At 46.0% G+C, this 21,326-nt stretch overlaps 1 protein-coding gene across 1 annotated transcript; it reads left to right on the top strand.

Moving 5' to 3' along the window:
- The first annotated feature begins 6,856 nt into the window (after window positions 1-6,856).
- Window positions 6,857-20,634, top strand: LOC141105115 (uncharacterized). Its single transcript, XM_073594981.1, has 10 exons — window positions 6,857-6,975; window positions 13,305-13,475; window positions 13,562-13,685; window positions 13,763-13,860; window positions 13,977-14,126; window positions 14,253-14,388; window positions 18,363-18,460; window positions 18,576-18,725; window positions 18,852-18,987; window positions 19,482-20,634. The coding sequence occupies exons 3-10, from the start codon at window positions 13,601-13,603 to the stop codon at window positions 20,336-20,338; spliced, it is 1,710 nt and encodes a 569-aa protein (XP_073451082.1). The 5' UTR covers window positions 6,857-6,975; window positions 13,305-13,475; window positions 13,562-13,600; the 3' UTR covers window positions 20,339-20,634.
- Window positions 20,635-21,326: the final 692 nt, after the last annotated feature.

Below are 21,326 nucleotides of genomic sequence, written 5' to 3'. Positions count from 1 at the left end.
CCAACACCTTGCTTAATCTATGCCAGGCTTGTCCTTTTTTCGGCAGCTGGCCGTGTTGAGCCACAACATGCAGAAGAGTTGATAGAGTAGATGACCAAGCCCTCCTCATCCTCTGTCACCCAGGCTCAGGGTACTTTGTCTGCCAATGCAGCTGCCAAAGCGGCCTCTTCCATCGGCTCAATGTCATCAGTCATTTCTTCCCTAGCCCCACCATCATGCCCTGAGGAGTCCCCCGAACTGTTCGACCACAGTGTAGGGTACATGCTGCAGGAGGATGCGCAGCGTTTTGAGGGCTCTGATGATGGTATCCAGGTTGAGGATGAAGGCAGTACCGTGAACCCAGAGAGAGGGGGTGCCCAAGAAGGACAAGAAACTGGCAGTCATGTTCCCCCAGCTGCAGCATACTGCCAGGTTTGCTTCAGTGGCGAGGAGGGAGGGGATGATGAGGTCACTGACTCTACGTGGGTGCCGGATAGAAGAGCAGAGGAGGAGGAGGCATATCTCCAACGAGGCAGGATGCCCTCCAGGGGCCAGCTTAAGGGCAGGCAACCGAATGCATCACACCGCAGAGCTCTGCATGTGCAGGGCGCTGCTGACTCCACACGTTTTTCCAAAAGTTCTTTGGTGTGGGCCTTTTTTTAGACGTGTGCAGCAGTTCACACCGTTGCTGTTTGCAACATATGTCTGAAGCGTATCAAGCATGGCCAAAACAGCAGCCGTTTGGGCACCACATGCTTGACCAGACATATGTCGAGCTGCCATGCAGTCCATTGGCAACAGTACTTAAAAGACCCACACCAAAGAACAAGGCAGACCTCTCCTTGCCCCTCATCAGCTGGGATCTCCAACCCCACTTTAACTTCAGTCCTCTCAGAGACCTGCACTGAGAGGAATGAAGGTGTAGAATTAGGTGTCCCAAGTACTTCCGGGCAATCTGCTAGTGGTACACCAACATCCGATTGTAGCAGGCAAATTTCCCCACCCTAGTTGCTAAACCGGCGAAAGAAATTCAGTCCCAGCCAACCACATGCTCAGTGGCTGAATGCTAGTTTGGCTAAATTGCTAGCACTCCAACTGCTGCCTTTTCAGCTGGTAGACTCTGCCCCCTTTCTAGAATTTGTGGAAATGTGCGGTACCTCAGTGGCAGGTTCCCAAATGCCAATTTTTTTCTCGGGAAGGCCATTCCGGCTCTCTACCGACATGTGAAAGGCAATGTCTTGGCCTCATTGGATAGGGCGGTCAGCGGTAAGGTGCATATTACCGCTGACTCATGGTCCAGCAGGCATGGACAGGGACGTTACCTTTCTTTCATGGCGCACTGGGTAACCCTGCTGGCAGCTGGGAAGGATGCAGGACAGGGTGCAGTATTGTTGGAGCTTGTTCCACCACCACGCCTCCAAAATGCTGCTAGTGGTGATTCTGCCACACCTCTCTCCTCCACCCCCTCCTCTTCTTCTTCCTCAATGGCCTCTTCCTGTGCAGATTTGTCCTCGGAACCAGCGGTGCTCCGCAGGCGTTCTAGGGGCTACGCAAGCACTCAGGCAAAAAGATGCCATGCGGTGCTTGTGACAGACCTAGCTAGGAGAGAGACTTTTGGAGGGGACTAAATGTTAGCCTCTTGCCCATCGATCGTGCGCCCTGGCATATGGGGGAATGGTGCTCTTTGTGAGCTGTATGCCTGAGGACCCTTGAGGTGGTGTTACTTTGGATTCAGGTCCATATCCCCCCAAGAGACACAGACTCTGGGGACCCTGGATTTGCCATATTAGAAATAGTGGCTGATTCATAATGCTGGGACAAATACTGTTAGGAGATGCTGATGTCAATTCCAGCCACCTGTCTGTCTGTTGCCTGCTAGAATGTGTTTATTGTAAATAAGTCTAGTATGGGATCTAAGAGTCATTAGATCCCCATTGTTGTTTGTGTTAATTAACCCTGCTATTGTGTGAAGAAGAGTTCTGTGTTGATTTGTGATAATGTTGATTGTGTTTTCTGACCCACAAGACGGCCAGTCTGGCATAAAGGTCATGACTGAGTCATCTAGGCTGTCTAAAGGGATTAGTTAATTAGCCCATGTTAATTAGGTTTCTGGTCACAGGTGTATGTTCAGAGTAATATGAGCAGGAGGTATGCACCTCCTCTTTTACTGTATAAAAGAGCCTGTATTCCTTTCAATAAAAGAGATTCCTGGTTGAACTTACATACAGCCTGCCTGGTGTTTGTTCTGAGCTATCACAACTGGATTTGAACGGCACATAGCTGTAGCTCAAATCCCGGAGCATCGGATGACTGAACCATCAGATGTTGCAATCTGCAATCTGATTCAATAGCCGCAGAGGAGTGTCGGGAGAGTGGAACCGAGCAAGCAGGGGCTCGTTACAGTGCTTGAGTTGGTCTGTTTAGGGGACAGGAGCCACACTGGGGCAGAGATTCTGTCAGCTCTGCAGGGACAGGCTCAAAGGTGGTTGAAACCACGCAAGCTTCAGCCAGGAATGGTGGGTTGCAACAATGGCACCAACCACCTCTCCGCTCTCCGACAGGGACACTTCACCCATGTTCCCTGTTTGGCTCAAGTCCTTAATTTGGTGGTGCAGTGGTTCTTGTGCAGGTACCCAGCTTACAGGATCTCCTGAGGCAGGCCAGGAAAGTCTGTGGGCATTTCCACCGGTCATATAATGCCAGTGCTCGGCTGGCTGACCTCCAAAAGGAATGCAACCTGCCCAAGAACCGCCTCATCTGCGTCATGCCCACCAGGTGGAACTCAATGTTGGCAATGCTGCAGCGGCTGCACACGCAGCAAAGGGCCATCAATGACTACCTGTGTGAGTATTGCACCAGGACAGGGTCAGGGTAGCTTGGCTTTTTTTTGCCACGCCAGTGGATCATGATCAAGGGGTCAGGGGAGCTTGGCTTTGTTTTTGCCACGCCAGTGGCTCATGATCAAGGATGCATGCACTGTCCTGTTACCATTTGAGGAGGCCACGAGGATGGTGAGCAGTGACAGTGCATGCATCAGTGATACTGTCCCTCTTGTCTACCTGTTGGAGCACACGCTATGTGGAATAATGGACAGGGCACTTGAGGCAGAACAGAGGGAGGAAGAGGAGGACTTCCTTACCTCTCAAGGCCCCCTTTATCCAGACAGTATTCCTGCAGGCCCGCCTATCACAGGAAGAGTAGGAGGATTGTGTCAGCATGGAGGTAGAGCCTGGCACTCAGCATCAGCAGCAGTCTTCAAGGGATCGTTTTCAGTCCCCGGAAACCCATGGACTTGTACGTGGCTGGCAGAAGGTGGCTGCGGATCAGGTCGTCCTTAGTAACCCAGAGGACTCCGGACCGAATGCCTCAGCAAATCTACGCTGCATGGCTCCCTGATCCTGCAAAGCCTGCGAAAGGACCCTCGGATTCATGGTATCAAGGAGAGGGATCAGTACTGGCTAGCAACCCTTCTTGATCCACGTTACAAGGGTAAGGTGGCGGAACTTATCCAGCCATCGCAGAGGGAGCAGAGGATGAAACATCTTCGGGAGGCCTTGCAAAAAGGTTTGTCCAATGCGTTTCCAGAGCCTGGGAGGTTACAATTTCATGGTACTCCTGGACAATGTGTTGCTGAGGCTTCGGTCAGTCACAGAAGAAACAGTGGAGAAGGTGGCCGTCTGACCGATGCATTCAGACAATTTTTTAGTCCGCAGCCCCAAGGTCTGATCGGTTCAAGCAACCATCGCCAGCATCTGTTGTACATGGTGCAGGAAAACCTAGGGGCAAGATCAGACTTGGAGACCTTTCCAACTGAAAATTCACTGGGTTACTGGGTCTTGAGGATGGTTCACTGGCCAGAGCTTGCACAGTATGCAATTGAGCTACTGCACTTTCCTGCATCCAATGTTCTTTCTTTCTTTCGGAACGAACATCCAATGCTGCTGGAGGCTTTGTAACCGATCACAGAGTGCGCCTGTCCACCGACTCGGTTGATCAGCTCACCTTCATAAAAATGAATCAGTCTTGGATCACCAGCTACCAAGCACCTGATGCTGATGTAACTGATTAATTTTTTTATGAATGTGAGATCCCTTCAAGAATGCCTATGCTGATGCTGAGTGAGTGTTCATGTTGATAGCTTCTAAGAACATTTTTGGTACTGGGCACCACCACCAGTGGCTAAGGCCCAATTTTTCTGCCCCTAAACAGGGGCATGTAATTACAATTTTTGATCAAATATTTAACAGCAGGGCTCGTTCCTGCGCTCAACAGGAGTATCTGTGAGGGGCTGCAGTGTTGTGGCACCACCACCACTGCCTAAGGACAATTTTTCTGACACTGTTCAACAGGAGGCGTGTAATTACAATTCTTGATATAATATTTCACAACAGAGTATATAGGGCAGGCCGTATAGTATGTACAGGCAGTACCCTATTTTCAAAAATCCAACTTACAAACGACCCCTACTTACAAACGGAGGGAGACAACAGGAAGTGAGAGGAAATTGACCCCTAGGAAGGGAAATTCTCTCCTGTAAGAGTTAATATGGGAAAAGGGTGTCTCCTCCACTGATTTATCACCAATCCTTGTTACCCTTAAAAACCCCAAATTTTCAAAATCCAATTGTCATTGGGACAGAAAGTGAGGTGAAATCTTCTGAACAGGGGCACAGACAGCAAAACAAATGTTACAGGGGTGATAACCCTTCCCTATGTTTTCCAAAAAGCTTTAAAATAGATTTTTTGGCTGGAGCTACACTTACAAAATGTAGCTGTTCCAAATTACAAACAGATTCTACATAAGAACAAACCTACAGTCCCTGTCTTGTTTGCACCGCCTGTATACTGTTGTTCAGAGTATATAGGGCCTGGGGGCTCAACGCCTTATCTTTTTTTAATTTGGGTGCGGGGTTCCCCTTAATATCCATACAAGACCCAAAGGACCTGGTTAATGGGCTGGGGGGGGCACCCATGCCGTTTGTCTCACTGATTTTCATCCATATTGCCGGGACCCGACATTACATTAAAGTCGCAAGCAGTTTTAAATGACTTTTATTCTTTTAGAAAGGTCATTTTGTGCAGGGACTGTTCTAAGCACGGGAAACACGCGCCACTTTACAGGCATACTATAGACACCCTTCAGGTACGATATTTAAAGGAATATTTCACTTTTATTTTTTCACTTTAAGCATCATTAAAATCACTGGTCCCAAAAACATCCGTTTTTAAAACTTTTTTTTTCATTGCTACATGTCCCCTGGGGCAGTACCTGAGTCCTCAAACCCTTTTTAGGACATTAACTTGCATATTAGGCCTTAAAATTTGCACTTTTGATTTCCCACGTTCGAGTCCCATAGACTTTAACGGTGTTCGAAAGTTCGTGCAAACTTTTGGTCCGTTCGCATGTTCTGGATGCGAACCAAACCGGGGAGTGTTCGGCCCATCCCTACATCTCACGGAGCACTGTTCAACCCATCATCTGAAAATGGAAAGAGTATGGCACAACTGCAAAGCTACCAAGACATGGCCGTCCACCTAAACTGACAGGCTGGGCAAGGATTAAGCATTAATTAGAGAAGCAGCCAAGAGGTCCATGGTAACTCTGGAAGAGCTGCAGAGATTCACAGCTCAGGTGTGAGAATCTGTCCACAGGACAACTATTATTTGTGCACTCCACAAATCTGGCCTTTATGGAAGAAGAAAGCCATAAGAAGTCCCATTTGCAGTTTGTGAGAAGCCACGTGGGGGACACAGCAAACATGTGGAAGAAGGTGCTCTTGTCATATGAGACCAAGATTTAACTTTGGCTTAAAAGCAAAACGCTATGCGTGGGGGAAACTAACACTGCACATCACCCTGAACACACCATCCCCACCATAAAAGATGGTGGTGGCAGCATCATGTTGTGGATATGCTTTTCTTCAGCAGGGACAGGGAAGCTGGTCAGAGTTGATGGGAAGATGGATGAAGCCAAATACAGGGTAATCTTAGAAGGAAACCTGTTGGTGTCTGCAAAAGACTTGAGACTGGGGCGGAGGTTTACCTTCCAGCAGGACAACGACCCTAAACATACAGCCAGAGCTACAATGGCTTAGAATGGTTTAGAATGATTTAGATCAAAACATATTCATGTGTTAGAATGGCCCAGTCAAAGTCCAGACCTAAATCCAATTGAGACTCTGTGGCAAGACTTGAAAATTGCTGTTCACAGACGCTCTCCATCCAATCTGACAGAGTTTGAGCTATTTTGCAAAGAAGAATGGGCAAAAATGTCCCTCTCTAGATGTGCAAAGCTGGTAGAGACAGCCCCAAAAGACTTACAGCTGTAATTACAGCGAAAGGCGGTTCTACAAAAGTATTGACTCAGGGGGGCACCATACAAATGTACCCCACACTTTTCACATATTTATTTGTAAAAAAAAAATTGAAAACCATTTATCATTTTCCTTCCACTTCACAATGATGTGCCACTTTGTGTTGGTCTATCACATAAAATCCCAATAAAATACATTTAGGTTTTTGGTTGTAACATGACAAAATGTGGAAAATTTCAAGAGGTATGAATACTTTTTCAAGGCACTGTATATATACAATTATATATAGTGTGTGTGTTTAATAGCACTAAAATAAAAAATGATTATTTTTTATTATTGTTATTTAGTTTGTACAGGAGGACAAAAAATAATAAATGTACCGAAAATGTAAATGTGCTGAGTTTTAATGTATGAATGAAAACTGCAGTATTTATAAATGAAGGCTGCGGTATTTATGAATGAAGGCTGCAGTATTTATGAATGAAGGCTGCGGTATTTAAATTCTCCACAAGATGGTGATCTCACTCCTGAGCGTGGAACGCAAAAAAGGAAGTGATGTCATGTACAGACAGGAAGTGATGTAGGGTAAAGACAGGAAGTTCCAGAGGAGAGGTGACTTGTTAGGAAATGGACTACAAAAATGTTGAAAAGCACTGATCTATATCACTAGCAAGGGTACCTAGGTAAGCAGCTTAGCCCTCTTTTCCCCATGTATATATTGTTATTATTGTTATGTGTGACTGTACTATTGTTTTTGGCTAATTTGTATAGTTACTGATAAACTGTTAATCAAATTACAGATATTCTCCTTACGATGCGGCAATAGACCGCAAAACTAGTTGAGATGATTTTCATGACCCTCAATCCCACTGTGATTTTCCCCTCTTGGGGACCATTATACTGGTGATTTGTATGGATTTTCACTATGTTTTTAAGTTGTACATGATTATGTGTGTTTTATTGATCTTGTATTAATAAAAATTCTACCTGAGTGGTCTGGTAGAAAATTTATCAAGATTTTACAGTTTTTATTTTTGTATTTTTATATTTATAAAGTTTTATTTATAACAAAAACAAAATAATACAAAAAAACGAAACAACGGTAAAGCGTGAGCATACAATAGTGAGGTATTCAAGACATTAAAAGAACGGGAATAGTCACAGAAGAGTTGGTGATGCTAGACATTGTAAGATCTAGGGTGGGCAACAGGGTGAGATGTTCCTGACACTAAAAAAGTTCATTTTGGGAAGTGTAATCAGGGATGGGAGGGGGGTCCAGGGGGTGTCGATCGCACCTATTTTTCGTCAGGTGTTTTTGGTAGTCAGCTTTTACTCTTTGGGTGAGAGCAGGTGGAGAGGATGATGTATCAGCACCTGGGGACTTATGGAGGAAGGGAGACCAATAGGAGGAGGTATGGGAGTCTCGGCTATGTAAGCAGGGGTATATCGGTGGTCTTTAGGGGGTCTAAGTTGACTAAGACTGATCTGCATTTCCTCAGTTTTAATTTTTGCATGGGTTCCCCCTTAAGGCATCATTCAGATGGGCGTTGACCCCCATTCTGCATGCAGGCAGCAGAGCCAGGACAAAGGGTGGGCATGAGGGGCAGCTGCCCCAGGTGCAGCGAAGCAAGGGGGCAAAGAATAGATGCAGGGTGGTAACCCATTCTATAGCATATATTAACCTCCCTGGTGGTAATCCCGAGCGTGGCTCGGGGTTAAATTTCAGTACCATTATTATTATTATTATACAGGATTTATATAGCGCCGACAGTTTGCGCAGCGGTTTACAACATTGGGGTAGACAGTACAATTACAATACAATTCACTACAGGGGGGAATCAGAGGGTCTTGCTCGTTAGAGCTTACAATCTAGGAGGGAGGGTCAAGTCATACAAAAGGGTAATAGCTGTGGGGTACCATTAGCGGTAATCCAGAGCCACCCTTGGGATTGCATTGCAGGATCCTGGTGCCGGTTACTTACCTCCTCCCCAGGATCCTGCGATGTCCCCCCGCTGTGTCCTCTGCCCGATGCCTCTGTGTGCCAGGCTCCATTCCCTGCGAGCGTCACGACGCACGGGGCGGACCCTGGCCTCAAATTCACAAAGTGATAAATTGATAACACATACAGCACACTGTAATCTTACAGATTACATTACTGTATCAAATCATTTCACATCCCTTTTGTCCCTAGTGGTTTGTCAAGTGCCCTGCCTGCAGTTTTATATTATATACAGCTGTGCTCATAAGAATTTATGATTTCTTGGCCATTTTTAAGAGAATTTGAATGATAACACAAAAACTTTTCTTTCACTCATGGTTAGTGTTTGGCTGAAGCCATTTATTATCAATCAACTGTGTTTACTCTTTTTAAATCATAATCACAACAGAAACTACCCAAATGACCCTGTTCAAAAGTTTACATACCCTGGTGATTTTAGCCAGATAACATGCACACAAGTTGACAGAAAGGGGTTTGAATGGCTATTAAAGGCAACCATCCTCACCTGTGATCTGTTTGCTTGTAATCACTGTGTGTGTATAAAAGGTCAACGAGTTTCTGGACTCCTGACAGACCCTTGCATCTTTCATCCAGTGCTGCACTGAGGTTTCTGGATTCTGAGTCATGGGGAAAGCAAATGAATTGTCAAAGGATCTGCAGGAAAAGGTAGTTGAACTGTATAAAACAGGAAAGGGATATTAAGGAAAATTGTTATCCATACTTACCGTCATTTTCCTTTCCTGGATCCTCCCCATGTCAGCCTACTATGGGTCAGCTCCGCCCCCTCTGACCCCTCCAGGACCACCTCTTTTCTAGCCCATAAAAGGGCGCTTGTCTGCCAACACCAGTGTTCAAAAAAAAAAAACTGGGTGGGAATCCTTTGGCTGACATGGGGAGGATCCAGAAAAGGAAAATTACGATAAATATGGATAACAATTTTCCTTATTACTGGACCTCCCCATGTCAGCCTACTATGGGATGTACCAAGCTAAATCAAGAAGGGAGGGAAGACAAAAAATAAATAAGCCAAACCCTCAATGCAATGCTACTCAAAATTTTCAATGGGCAACAGCCACCGTAATAACCGTAGAGCCAAACGTTTCCTCAGGTGGACAAGCCATATTAAGCCTATAATGCCTAATAAAAGGTGTTGGGCGTGCTCCAGCTTGCTGCTCTGCAAACTACATCAGGGGTGACCTTCGCGTATGCCCAGGATGCTGCCATACCCCTCGTCGAATGTGCTTTGGTCTCTGAAGGAGGAGGAAGGCCCAGCGTTTTTTATGCAATATGCATGGTCTTGACAAACCAGGAAGACACAACTCTGGATGTTGCTGGCATACACTTTTTAGGCCCCATTAGGAAAACCTACAGCTGATCTTGTTTGCCAAAGCTTTTAGTCCATTTCAAGTAGGTTGAAAACGCAGAGACCAGGTCTAACCTACTCCACTCATCATCAGCTGTATCCACCAGAAAGGCTGGGAGAATGACCTCCCAGTTCTTACGAAAATATGTGGCCACCTTAGGTAGAAAGCTCGGTATCGGCCTAAGGACTATCTTGTCTGGGATCACCAAACAATATGGTTCTTTAGATGAGAAGGCGCACAGCTCGGAGACTCTTCTGGCTGAGGCCACGGCTAGTAAAAAACGAAAACAAACAAAAAAAAAAAACAACTGAGGAAGAGAAACACAACCCTGATTCCATGTTGAATTGTACTCCTAAATACTCCAATATTTGGGTCAGATGCATCTGGCTCTTCAGAAAGTTGATCAACCAACCGAAATGAGCTAGTGTTTTGCAGGTGAAATTCACATGAACTAGAAGGAGCTCATTTGACGGACCCAGAAGTAGCATGTCATCTAGATAATGGAATATTTGGACTCCCTTGACCCTGAGAGTCACAACGACAGCAGACAGTAGCTTTAAAAACGTTCTCGGAGTCGCGCAGAGACCGAATGGGAGAGGTAAAAAATGAAAATGAGAGCCTTCCATGGAAGGCCTGAGAAAGCGATGATGAGATGCGTCTATGGAGACATGAAGATACGCATCTGCCAGATCGATGGAAACCATCCAGTCTGACTCCACAACCAAAACAATCGTTTCCAATGACTCCATTTTGAATGGTGGAACCTTCATGTAAGAATTCAGGACTTTGAGGTCAAAAAACTGGTCCGAAACCCCCTGATGCCTGACCAAAAACAGAGGGGAACATACTCTTTGACCCAATTCGTGCCTTGGAACCAGAAGGGTAGCAAAGTCGCAGTGTAAACCACGCGGCTTTGGGGAGCAGCAGTGGAAACACAGCCCCAGGAGCTTTGTTGGCCCTGGGCTTAGAAGGTTTCTGGAAGGTTGAACCAGCTCCCCTCCACTGTCTGAAAAACCGTCTGTAAGCCCTGGCCTCTCTGAATCCTTCTTTGGATCCCTTGTGAATTGCTGATTCTAATGCCCTGTACACACGGTCAGATTTCCCGATGGAAAAAGTGCGATCGGATTGTGTTGTCGGAAATTCCGATCATGTGTGGGCTCCATCTGACTTTTTCCGTCGGAATTTCCAACACACAAAATTTGAGAGCATGATATAAAATTTTCCAACAAAATCCGATCATTTAAATTCCGATTGTGTATACAAAAATCCGACGCACAAAGTGCCACGCATGCATAGAATAAATTAAGAGATGAAAGCTATTGGCTACTGCCTCGTTTATAGTCCCGACTTTTACGTCACCACATTCAGAACGATCAGATTTTCCGACAACCTTGTGCGACCGTGTGTATGCAAGACAAGTTTGGCACAAAACCCGATGGATTTTGTTGTCGGAATGTCCGATCAATGTCCGATCGTGTGCACAGGGCATTAGCCTTCCCGAAGAGTAGCTTCCTGTCAAATGGAACCGAACACAGGCTGTGCTAAGAAGCCTTATGGGCCGACCAATGCTTCAACCATAAGTCTCTGCAGGCTGTGACGGAATGAGCCATTATCTTTGCTGTCATCTTGACCTGGTCGACAGCCACTTCAGCCACAACTCTACAGCAATCTTAAAAACTGCAAAGGAGAAGAACTGCCACTTCCCAGACTTTCATCCAAACATCCATCCACCAGCTCCGCTACCCACACTCTAAGGCTGGATTCACACCCATACACTCCCAGCATTCTTCAGAACCGTACCACAGAACACAGGAGACCATAATAAATGGACAGTAGTGCAAATCCGCAAAATGCACAGGTGCGAACCCAGCCCAAGTGCTGCTGCCACAGGAGTGAGTTCTACCGCCGGTCTGCAGGCTGCTGCGGCCAAACGTTACAACCTTTTTAGGTCTGCGTTTATTTTGCGATCCATAGGATCCCTAAAAGAGACTGAATCCTCCAGCGGAAGTGTAATGTGGTGGGCGAATACACGTAATGAAGCATCCACCTTAGGCATAGTGTCCCAAGGGGTACAGCTTCAATACTCCATTATACACATTGAGCTTCCTCTCAGGCCCCCCCCCACTCATCGTCAATTACTTCTTTAATTTCAGAAATGAAATGGGAAGGAAGGTAACGATTTCTTTAAATACGGGTAGTATCTTTGCTGTTTCTTTGGAGGCGACGATTCTTCCTGCCACTTCATCGCATCCTGAACAGCCTCCACCAAGGGGGGAACCAGTGCAAAAATCAAACGTATGCGATTCTGAGACCATCTCAGCCTCAGATGGATCCAAATCGCTATCGACTTCAGAGTTAAAACGCACTGAATCTGCAGATGCTGAAGATACAGCAGGATTCCTTGAAACACTCTTTAACCCTTCCTTGACTGCGTGCTTAATGTAGGATTTAACCTGGCGTGCTTTTGCAACATTGTCCTGAGCCGTCTGATGTCTTGACCTCTCTAGGCTTGGGTCCGAGCGACTAAAGTGAGGTAAGAGTGAGGGAGATGTGGAATGCTGTGACAACAGGCGTCTATCCAGCTGCATGCGACTCTGCGATTTGTCATGTCTAGTCCCTTCTTTACTCTTTTGAGGCTGGAATGCTGTATAATAAATAAAAATAAACTTTAAAAGGCGTCCGGAGCGAGGACGAAAAAAAGAACATTGGTGTGGGCAGACAGCCGCCCTTTTATGGGCTAGAAAAGAAGTGGTCCTGGAGGGGTCAGAGGGTTCGGAGCTGATCCATAGTAGGCTGACATGGGGAGGTCCAGGAAAAAAAGATATCCAAGGAACTGAGAATGCCAATCAGCAGTGTTTAAACTCTAATAAAGAAGTGGAAAATGAGGGGTTCTGTTGAAACCAAACCACGGTCAGGTAGACCAACTAAAATTTCAGCCACAACTGCCAGGAAAATTGTTCGGGATGCAAAGAAAAACCCACAAATAACTGCAGGACTCTCTGAAAACATGTGGTGTGGCTGTTGCAAGATGCACAATAAGGAGGCACTTGAAGAACGATGGGCTGCATGATCTAGTTGCCAGAAGAAAGCCATTACTATACAAATGCCACAAAGTATCCCGCTTACAATATGCCAAACAGCACAGAGACAACTCCATGCCCAAGAGGGTTAAGGCAATGCTGAAAAATAATGATGGCCACACAAAATATTGACACTTTGGGCCCAATTTGGACATTTTCTCTTAGGGGTGTACTCACTTTTGTTGCCAGCGGTTTAGACATTAATGGCTGTGTTATTTTGAGGGGACAGCAAATTTACACTGTTATACAAGCTGTGCACTCACTACTTTACATTGTGAGATACTGCACATGATGTCCTTCTTCCACCGAAAGGGTAAATGTTCGGTTGTTCATCCGAACAGTCAAGGTTTGGTCCAAACTTTTTTTGGACAGAATCTTTAGGTCATAGTATAGACATTTCACATCCTGGTATAGTCCAAATAATTCTCAAATCAGTAGGAGGTGAGGAGGATTCTGGGAGGGTCACGTGACTTCATCCTTATCTCTATAATGAAAACATTATTCTATCTAGAGAGGAGAGAAGGATTCTACAACGTCTTCATTGATAATTACTTTCTCTCTATACACAGAATTAAAAAAATGTGAAGGAAACATCTGGAGATCCATGAACACCCAGCAGTCGCCTTCATAGGACATCACCCATCACAGTGCCTCCACCTCATTGTCTGACAAAAGAGGTAACCAGTGCCAAGAAGATTCTAGAAGTCACCAACAAGATCACTGATCTGCTGACAGGAGAGGTGAGCGGTGCCGGGAATTCTGGGACATTATCCAGTAACAGACAAGGGATGTGTCTGGATGGTGACTGTATCATTGTGTGTATCAGGTTCCTATAAGCTGTCAGAATGTCACTGTCTATTTCTCCATGGAGGAGTGGGAGTATTTAGAAGGACACAAGGATCTCTACATGGACGTCATGATGGATAATCAGCCGCCCCTCACATCACCGGGTAAGAGAAGACTTTATTGTAAAGGAGAGATCAGTATGGAAAACAATGTATTCAGTCAGTGTGTGTGTTTCCAACAGATGGATCCAGTAATGGGAACCCACCAGAGAGATATCCCTGTCCTCAGTATTCCTGGGATTCCACACAGGAAGGTCACACCATCCTTCACCATCATCAGGTAGGTGGGAGTGAGCAACTAAATATTAAAAAGCATTCTAACATATGAGACCACATTCTTCAAAATAACTTCTTGTTCCTTTTTAATAAATGTATTCTGTCATCTTTGGGGTTTAGGGTGAAGGATTGAAAGACATCAAAGCTGAGATTAAAAAGGAAGAAGAAGAGACGCTGGTGAGTGGAGCTCAGCAGTCTATGGAGGCGGATAGTCTTCAGTATTCCCAGGATTCCACACAGGAAGATCAAAGCATCCCTCACCATCATCAGGTATGAAGAACTGAGCTATAGAACTCAAAAGTTATTCTAAACTATGAGATAACTTTCTTATAGATATTTGTTTTTAATATTGAACTTAATTTTCCAGATATTATATTTTTTTGTTTTGGGGTTCAGGATAAATTAGGAAAAGACATCAAACTTGAGGTTAAAGAGGAAGAAGAAGAGGCGTTGGTGAGTGGAGATCAGCAGTCTATGGAGGAGATGACCATGAAAAATGAACAGGAGGAATCTTCTCTTTATATCAACAGAAGTAAGTAATAATCACTAAATGCAGAAATGTTCACAATTTTCTTTTTCTTCTATGAGTATAAAAGATGAATTTAAATAAGTGCAACGTGAAGATACTGCATACCATATGAAAGGTCCATCTCCATTCCTCAATATAACGTCATGTTCCCATCAAATGAGGTGGAGATGCTGTATCTTTATCTGGTTTGTATTGATATTTGATGTTATGAGTGGACCCAATTCCATGCCAGAGCTCTGAGATACTGTAGAGTGTTAGTAGGGATGCACCGAATGGGTTTTTTTGGTGCCGAAACCGATACCGAAAATAAATCTTCCTTGATCCTGAAAACCGAAACTGATACCGAAACAACACCGATACCGAAGGTAACTGTTTTTAAAAATATTTTTATACAGGAGATGGTCAGCGACTGGGGACATGGTACAGGAGATGGTCAGAGACTGCAGACATGGTACAGGAGATGGTCAGAGACTGAGGACATGGTACAGGAGATGGTCAGAGACTGAGGACATGGTACAGGAAATGGTCAGAGACTGAGGACATGGTACAGGAGATGGTCAGAGACTGCGGACATGGTACAGGAGATGGTCAGAGACTGCAGACATGGTACAGGAGATGGTCAGAGACTGCAGACATGGTACAGGAAATGGTCAGAGACTGCAGACATGGTACAGGAAATGGTCAGAGACTGAGGACATGGTACAGGAGATGGTCAGAGACTGCAGACATGGTACAGGAGATGGTCAGAGACTGCAGACATGGTACAGGAGATGGTCAGAGACTGCAGACATGGTACAGGAGATGGTCAGAGACTGCAGACATGGTACAGGAGATGGTCAGAGACTGCAGACATGGTACAGGAGATGGTCAGAGACTGAGGACATGGTACAGGAGATGGTCAGAGACTGAGAACATGGTACAGGAGATGGTCAGAGACTGAGAACATGGTACAGGAGATGGTCAGAGACTAAGGACATGGTACAGGAGATGGTCAGAGACTAAGGACATGGTACAGGAGATGGTCAGAGACCTTCACCAAGCGCACATAGTGCTTGGGGGACGTAACCCCTGCAGTACTTGCAGACAGCCGCCTGCAAAATACCCGCCCCATGGGCAGAATGCGACACGCAAATTTGAGCTTACCTAGTAATGATTGTAAGGTTCGCAGTTGCACTTTGCAATGTCCCAAGATCCCCTGAATCTCTGCTTTCAATGCCTTCAACTTATCCTCTGGCAGCCTGCGATCCATGGCATCCGAGTCTAAAACGATGCCCAAGAAACTCAACACTGTCTTGGGACGCTCTGTCTTCTCCGGTGCCAAAGGGATGCCAAACTTATCAGCAACATGCTCCAGTGTGGCCAACAGGACTGCGAAAACTTCTGATATAGGTGGGCCCATGTAGAGGAAGTCGTCCAAGTAGTGTATGATGGCATTTACTCCCACGACGTCACGCACCACCCACTCAATGAATGAACTAAACTGTTCAAACAATGCACAGGATATAGAACACCCCATGGGCAGGCAGCGATCCACATAGTATTCTTCCTGCCAATAACAGCCCAACAAACGAAAACTGTCTGGGTGAACCGGGAGCAAACGAAAAGCCGACTCTATGTCAGCTTTTGCCATCAGTGCCCCCGCCCATACCTCCTCACCCAGAACACTGCTGCATCGAAAGACGTATAGGAAACTGCGCATACCTCCGGGTCGATGGCATCATTCAACGAACCCCCTTTCGGGAATGATAAATGGTGAATTAGCCTAAATTTGTTCGGCTCTTTCTTTGGCACGACCCCAAGAGGTGACACCACTAGATCCGGTATTGTCAAAAAAGGAAAAGGACCACCCATGCGACCCAACAAGACCTCCTTCTGCAGTTTCTCCGAAATCACGTCCACATGTTGTAAGGCTGACTGCAAATTGCATGACAGAGGGGGAGTATCGACCAGCCGTGATGGAATTCTAAACCCTTCCAAAAACCCCAGGCCCAGCAACTGGGCTGCCTCCCTATCTGGGTACCTGTCGAGGAAAGGTTGCATCTTTCCCACTATCACCGGCGTTGTCCCCCTTACTAACAGATTTGCCAGAACGGTTTTTAACCTGTTTAAAACAACGGGACACAGGGTGTCCACCCCAACAACCTGAACATTCGTGCTTGTATTTGCACGACCCCCCAAATCTGCGTTAAATTGCCAACAAACCCCTTTTTTTCTTGTGGCCGATTGTCCGGGGTTGGATGAGCCACCGGCCCCCCCTTCGAAAAAACTGACTCATCGGCCTAGCCAACGTCATAAGGCGCATCCATAAACTGATGTGCTTATGATCCCACCTCAAGGATGGGCTTATAGCCCTCCGCTGCCTAAATTGCTCATCGTACCGCAGCCATGCTGTTTTCCCGTAGACTCTGTAGGCCTCTCCCACGGCGTCCAGATAGCAGAACAGTGCCGAGCAGTGTTCTGGGTTCTTTTCCCAAATAACGCTTGCCATTATCGCAAAGGCCTGCAGCCAATTCATGAAAGTCCTAGGGATGAGCCTATGCCTCCATTTTTCTTTGTCCTCTTTCTTGTTATCCTCTGGCTTCACCCTATACAGATTGAACTTTTCCAGCGGTAGGAGCGCAAAAATCTTCACATATTCTCCCTTCCAAATTTTCTCCTTCACCTCAGGTTTTAGGTGTGCTCCGAGGGGCCCCTCAAAACACACATAAACTTTGCATTTTGCAGCATCCGCCAACCTTACTAAGTCCTGTTTTTTGCCCCTTCCACTGTTGCCCCCTCTGACGTCTTAGGCGCCACCTCCTTACCTACGACCCCTGCAACCTCCGTCGCAGGCTCCATAGCAGGCCCGGGGGAAGTCCCCATGCCCGTTGTCACCCCTTTCGCCCCCCCGACCCCAGGAGCCACCCATGCCACCGCAGGCAACTGTATACCACTCGCCCCTGGCTCAAACTTGTGCACTAATTCCTTCAAACCCACTAAAAATGCCTGCAACCCTGAGTCCGCCGTGGTGCGGTCTGCGCCCCGCTGTGACCTGACCCCCACTACTAATCTCCCCCATCTCCCCCACATCAGTACCCCAAACACGTGAAGTAATACATATAAACTTACCGGAATGCCTGGAAGGGGTCCCACCAGCTGATGGTCCCGTCTCCACCGCCGTTGGATGTCCTCATCATCCGACTGCGACAGCCCACCTTCAGACCGGTCTACTGTCATCTCTTCACTCACCGACAGCCCTCCAGCAGGTGCGACACTGGATGCCGGGGATCCGCGGTTCTCCAAACCCCTCCTCCCTGCGCCGGATCCACCCACCGATTTGTGGGTCACTTTTCTGGGCCCTCTGTCCTCCTTCCCGCAGTGCCGCGCAAGGCCACTGCCAGCTGCTGTCCTCCGCCCTTCTGTCATTAGGGGGCCACCGGCCGCGGATCTGGGGTGCCCGTCTGCCGTTGCTGATCTTTTTACCCGCTGAAGCCCCCCCGCTGCATCAAAGCCAGAGGCCGGGCTCGCTATTCTCTCACTGCTAGGCCCAGCATCCACCCTGGAGCTGCTGGCGCTATCCCTCCTCGCTCCGTGGCCTGTCTGCGTCTGCTGCCCCTTCCCCCAAGCTCCATGCGCCTCTGCGTGCTTCGCGGGTGGCCCTGATATCGGCCGACCCCCACGGACCTGCTGTCTCTGCACTCTGGGAGGGAGGGGAGAGGGGAATCTGAGGAGAAGCGAGCCAGTGGCCTGGACCACCGGACACACGCCGACTCACGCCCCGCCGAAGTGGCCACTGAGAAACTCTCACCCAGCGCCGCTGCCAGTCTGTCCTACAGCCATCCCAGTCCCTTGGACGCCGCCTCAGCTTTCAGCCTGGCAAAAAGCTGTTCCACAGCTGCCATGCTTCCAAGCTCGCTCCTCCTGACAAACTGAGCTGGGGAGGGATCTGGAAAACAATGGAAAACGATGTATTCAGTCAGTGTGTGTGTTTCCTACAGATGGATCCAGTAATGGGAACCCGCCGGAGAGATGTCCCCGTCCTCTGTATTCCCGGGATTCCACACAGGAAGATCACACCATCCCTCACCATCATTGGGTAGGTGGGAGTGAGCAACTAAAATTTAAAAAGAATTCTAACATATGAGACCACATTCTTCAAAATAACTTCTTGTTCCTTTTTATAAATGTATTCTGTCATCTTTGGGGTTTAGGGAGAAGAATTGAAAGACATTAAAGCTGAGATTAAAAAGGAAGAAGAAGAGACGCTGGTAAGTGGAGCTCAGCAGTCTATGGAGGCGGATAGTCTTCAGTATTCCCAGGATTCCACACAGGAAGATCAAAGCATCCCTCACCATCATCAGGTATAAAGAACGGAGCTATAGAACTCAAAAGTTATTCTAAACTATGAGGTAACTTTCTTATAGATATTTGTTTTTAATATTGAACTTAATTTTCCAGATATTTTATTTTTTCGTTTTGGGGTTCAGGATAAATTAGGAAAAGACATCAAACTTGAGGTTAAAGAGGAAGAAGAAGAGGCGTTGGTGAGTGGAGATCAGCAGTCTATGAAGGAGATGACCATGAAAAATGAACAGGAGAAATCTTCTCTTTATATCAACAGAAGTAAGTAATAATCACTAAATGCAGACATGTTCACAATTTCCTTTTTCTTCTGAGTATAAAAGATGAATTTAAATAAGTGAAATGTGAAGATACTGTACACCAGGAATATGCAATTAGGGGACCTCCGGCTGTTGCAAAACTACAAGTCCCATCATGCCTCTCTCTGGGTGTCATGCTTGTGGCTGTCAGAGTCTTGCTATGCCTCATGGGACTTGTAGTTCTGCAACAGCTGGAGGTCCGCTAATTGCATATCCCTGCTGTACACTATATAAAAGTTCAATCTCCATTCCTCAATATAACGTCATGTTCCCAACAAATGAAGTGGAGATGCTGTATCTTTATCTGGTTTGTATTGATATTTTATGCTATGATTGCACCCAATTCCATGCCAGAGCTCTGAGATACTGTAGAGTGTTAGACCAACATACTGTATATGACTTCTGATGGAAAGACATGAAGAATTATTATAACATTTAAACATTGATTTCCAACAGGTGGACACTATGTCCTGAATAATGTATCTTCAGAAAATAAAGCAGAAGAAAATCCCACCACACAACGTTCTCTAGGAGTGAATCGCATTACACAAATAATACATCATAGAACTTATCATATAGAGAGATCATGGGATTTCTCTGATCCTGAGGAATCTTCTGATAATCCACATACTATTATTTTTGAATCTCACAGTACAGATAAATCAACAGATCCATCTAATCCTGAAGATTCTTCCTTAAACCATGAAGGAGCTCATACAGGAGAGAATTCCTTGTCATCTACAGTGTCTGGGAATTCTTCCAAAAAAACCAGAGGGCCTCCTACACACCAGAAAAGGCGTAAGAGTGTGCGTACTTTTCCATGTTCAGAGTGCGGCAAATGTTTTACTCTCAAAAGAAACCTTCTTATACACCACAAAATTCACACGGGTGAGCGTCCCTTTTCATGTTCAGAGTGCGGGAGATGTTTTATTCAGAAAGTAGAACTTGTTAATCACCAAAGAATTCACACAGGTGAGCGTCCATTCTCGTGTTCGCACTGTGGTAAAGGTTTCAATCAGAAAGGAAACCTTCTTATACATCAGAGAACTCACACAGGTGAGCGTCCATTCACGTGTTCGCACTGTGGTAAAGGTTTCATTCAGAAAGGACACCTTCTTATACATCAGAGAACTCACACAGGTGAGCGTCCTTTTTCATGTTCAGAGTGCGGGAAAGGTTTCATTACGAAACGCAAACTTGTTGTTCACCAGAAAAGTCATGCGGGGGAGTGTCCTTATTCATGTTCAAAGTGCGGGAAATGCTTCAGTCAAAAAAGTGCCCATGATCGACACCAGGGAATTCACATGGACTAACTACCTTTTTAATGTTCAGACAGACAAATGGGGAGTGTGGCAAGAATAACCCCCAGAGAACATGTGTCCTTCCTTATAGTCAGAATGTATAAAATGTTTCTGTTAAAGAAAATCACTTCTTGGACCCCAGAATATTTACAGAGGCTAATAAAGTCACACAGACCCCACCATAGAATACGCCAATCCATACATTTTATTGGTTGCTATTGGCCAATATACTGTACAACTTTTTTTGCTGTACTGAAGGTACTAACTTTTTATTGAACCGAATAAAGTATCATTATTTTTAAATTAGATTTAATTTAGATTCTTTATTGTGTGTTAATAACGTAATCCGATTTTCTAGAATAAACAAGAAAGCTCTACTCTACAATATTCTGTTCTGATTAATTTTTTACAAACTAACATCATTTTTAGATGATTGGTGATTGGAATGTGCTCATTTCATAGAGAGTCTTCCATTGGTGTTTTATTAGTGATATGTGAGAGTCTAGAAGGTCCAGTTCCAGAGAGTCCAGGATGTCCAGTTCCAGAGAGTCAAGAAGATCCAGTTCCAGAGGATTCGGGAGGTCCAGTTCCAGAGGATCAAGGAGGTCCAGTCACAGAGAGTCCAGAAGGTCCAGTCACAGAGGATCCAGAAGGTCCAGTTCCAGGGCATCCAAAAGGTCCAGTTCCAGAGGATCCAAAAGGTCCAGTTCCAGAGGATCCAAAAGGTCCAGTTCCAGAGGATCCAAAAGGTCCAGTTCCAGAGAGCCGAGAAGGTCCCGATCCAGAGAATTGAGAAAGTCCCTTTCCAGAGAGTCAAGAAGGTCCAGTTCCAGAGAGTCGAGAAGGTCCAGTTCCAGGAAGTCGAGAAGGTCCAATTCAAGAGAGTCTATAAAGTCCAGTTCCAGAGGATCCAGGAGGCCCAGTTCCAGAGGATCCAGGAGGCCCAGTTTCAGAGGATCCAGAAGGTCCAGTTCCAGAGGATCTAGAAGGTTCAGTTTCA

Source organism: Aquarana catesbeiana, linkage group LG08, assembly GCF_042186555.1.
Source record: "Aquarana catesbeiana isolate 2022-GZ linkage group LG08, ASM4218655v1, whole genome shotgun sequence".
Taxonomy (NCBI): Eukaryota; Metazoa; Chordata; class Amphibia; order Anura; family Ranidae; genus Aquarana; species Aquarana catesbeiana.
Note: the sequence above shows the minus strand (reverse complement) of the source record. Positions and strands in the feature narration are given on the sequence as shown.

Bases quoted from the DNA above. Each gene is read 5' to 3' on its own strand.
- LOC141105115 (XM_073594981.1), top strand. From the start codon at position 13,601: ATGGAGGAGTGGGAGTATTTAGAAGGACACAAGGATCTCTACATGGAC. The intron at 13,686-13,762 runs GTAAGAGAAGAC...TGTTTCCAACAG, and splicing joins GCCGCCCCTCACATCACCGG to ATGGATCCAGTAATGGGAAC. The intron at 18,726-18,851 runs GTATAAAGAACG...TTTGGGGTTCAG, and splicing joins GCATCCCTCACCATCATCAG to GATAAATTAGGAAAAGACAT.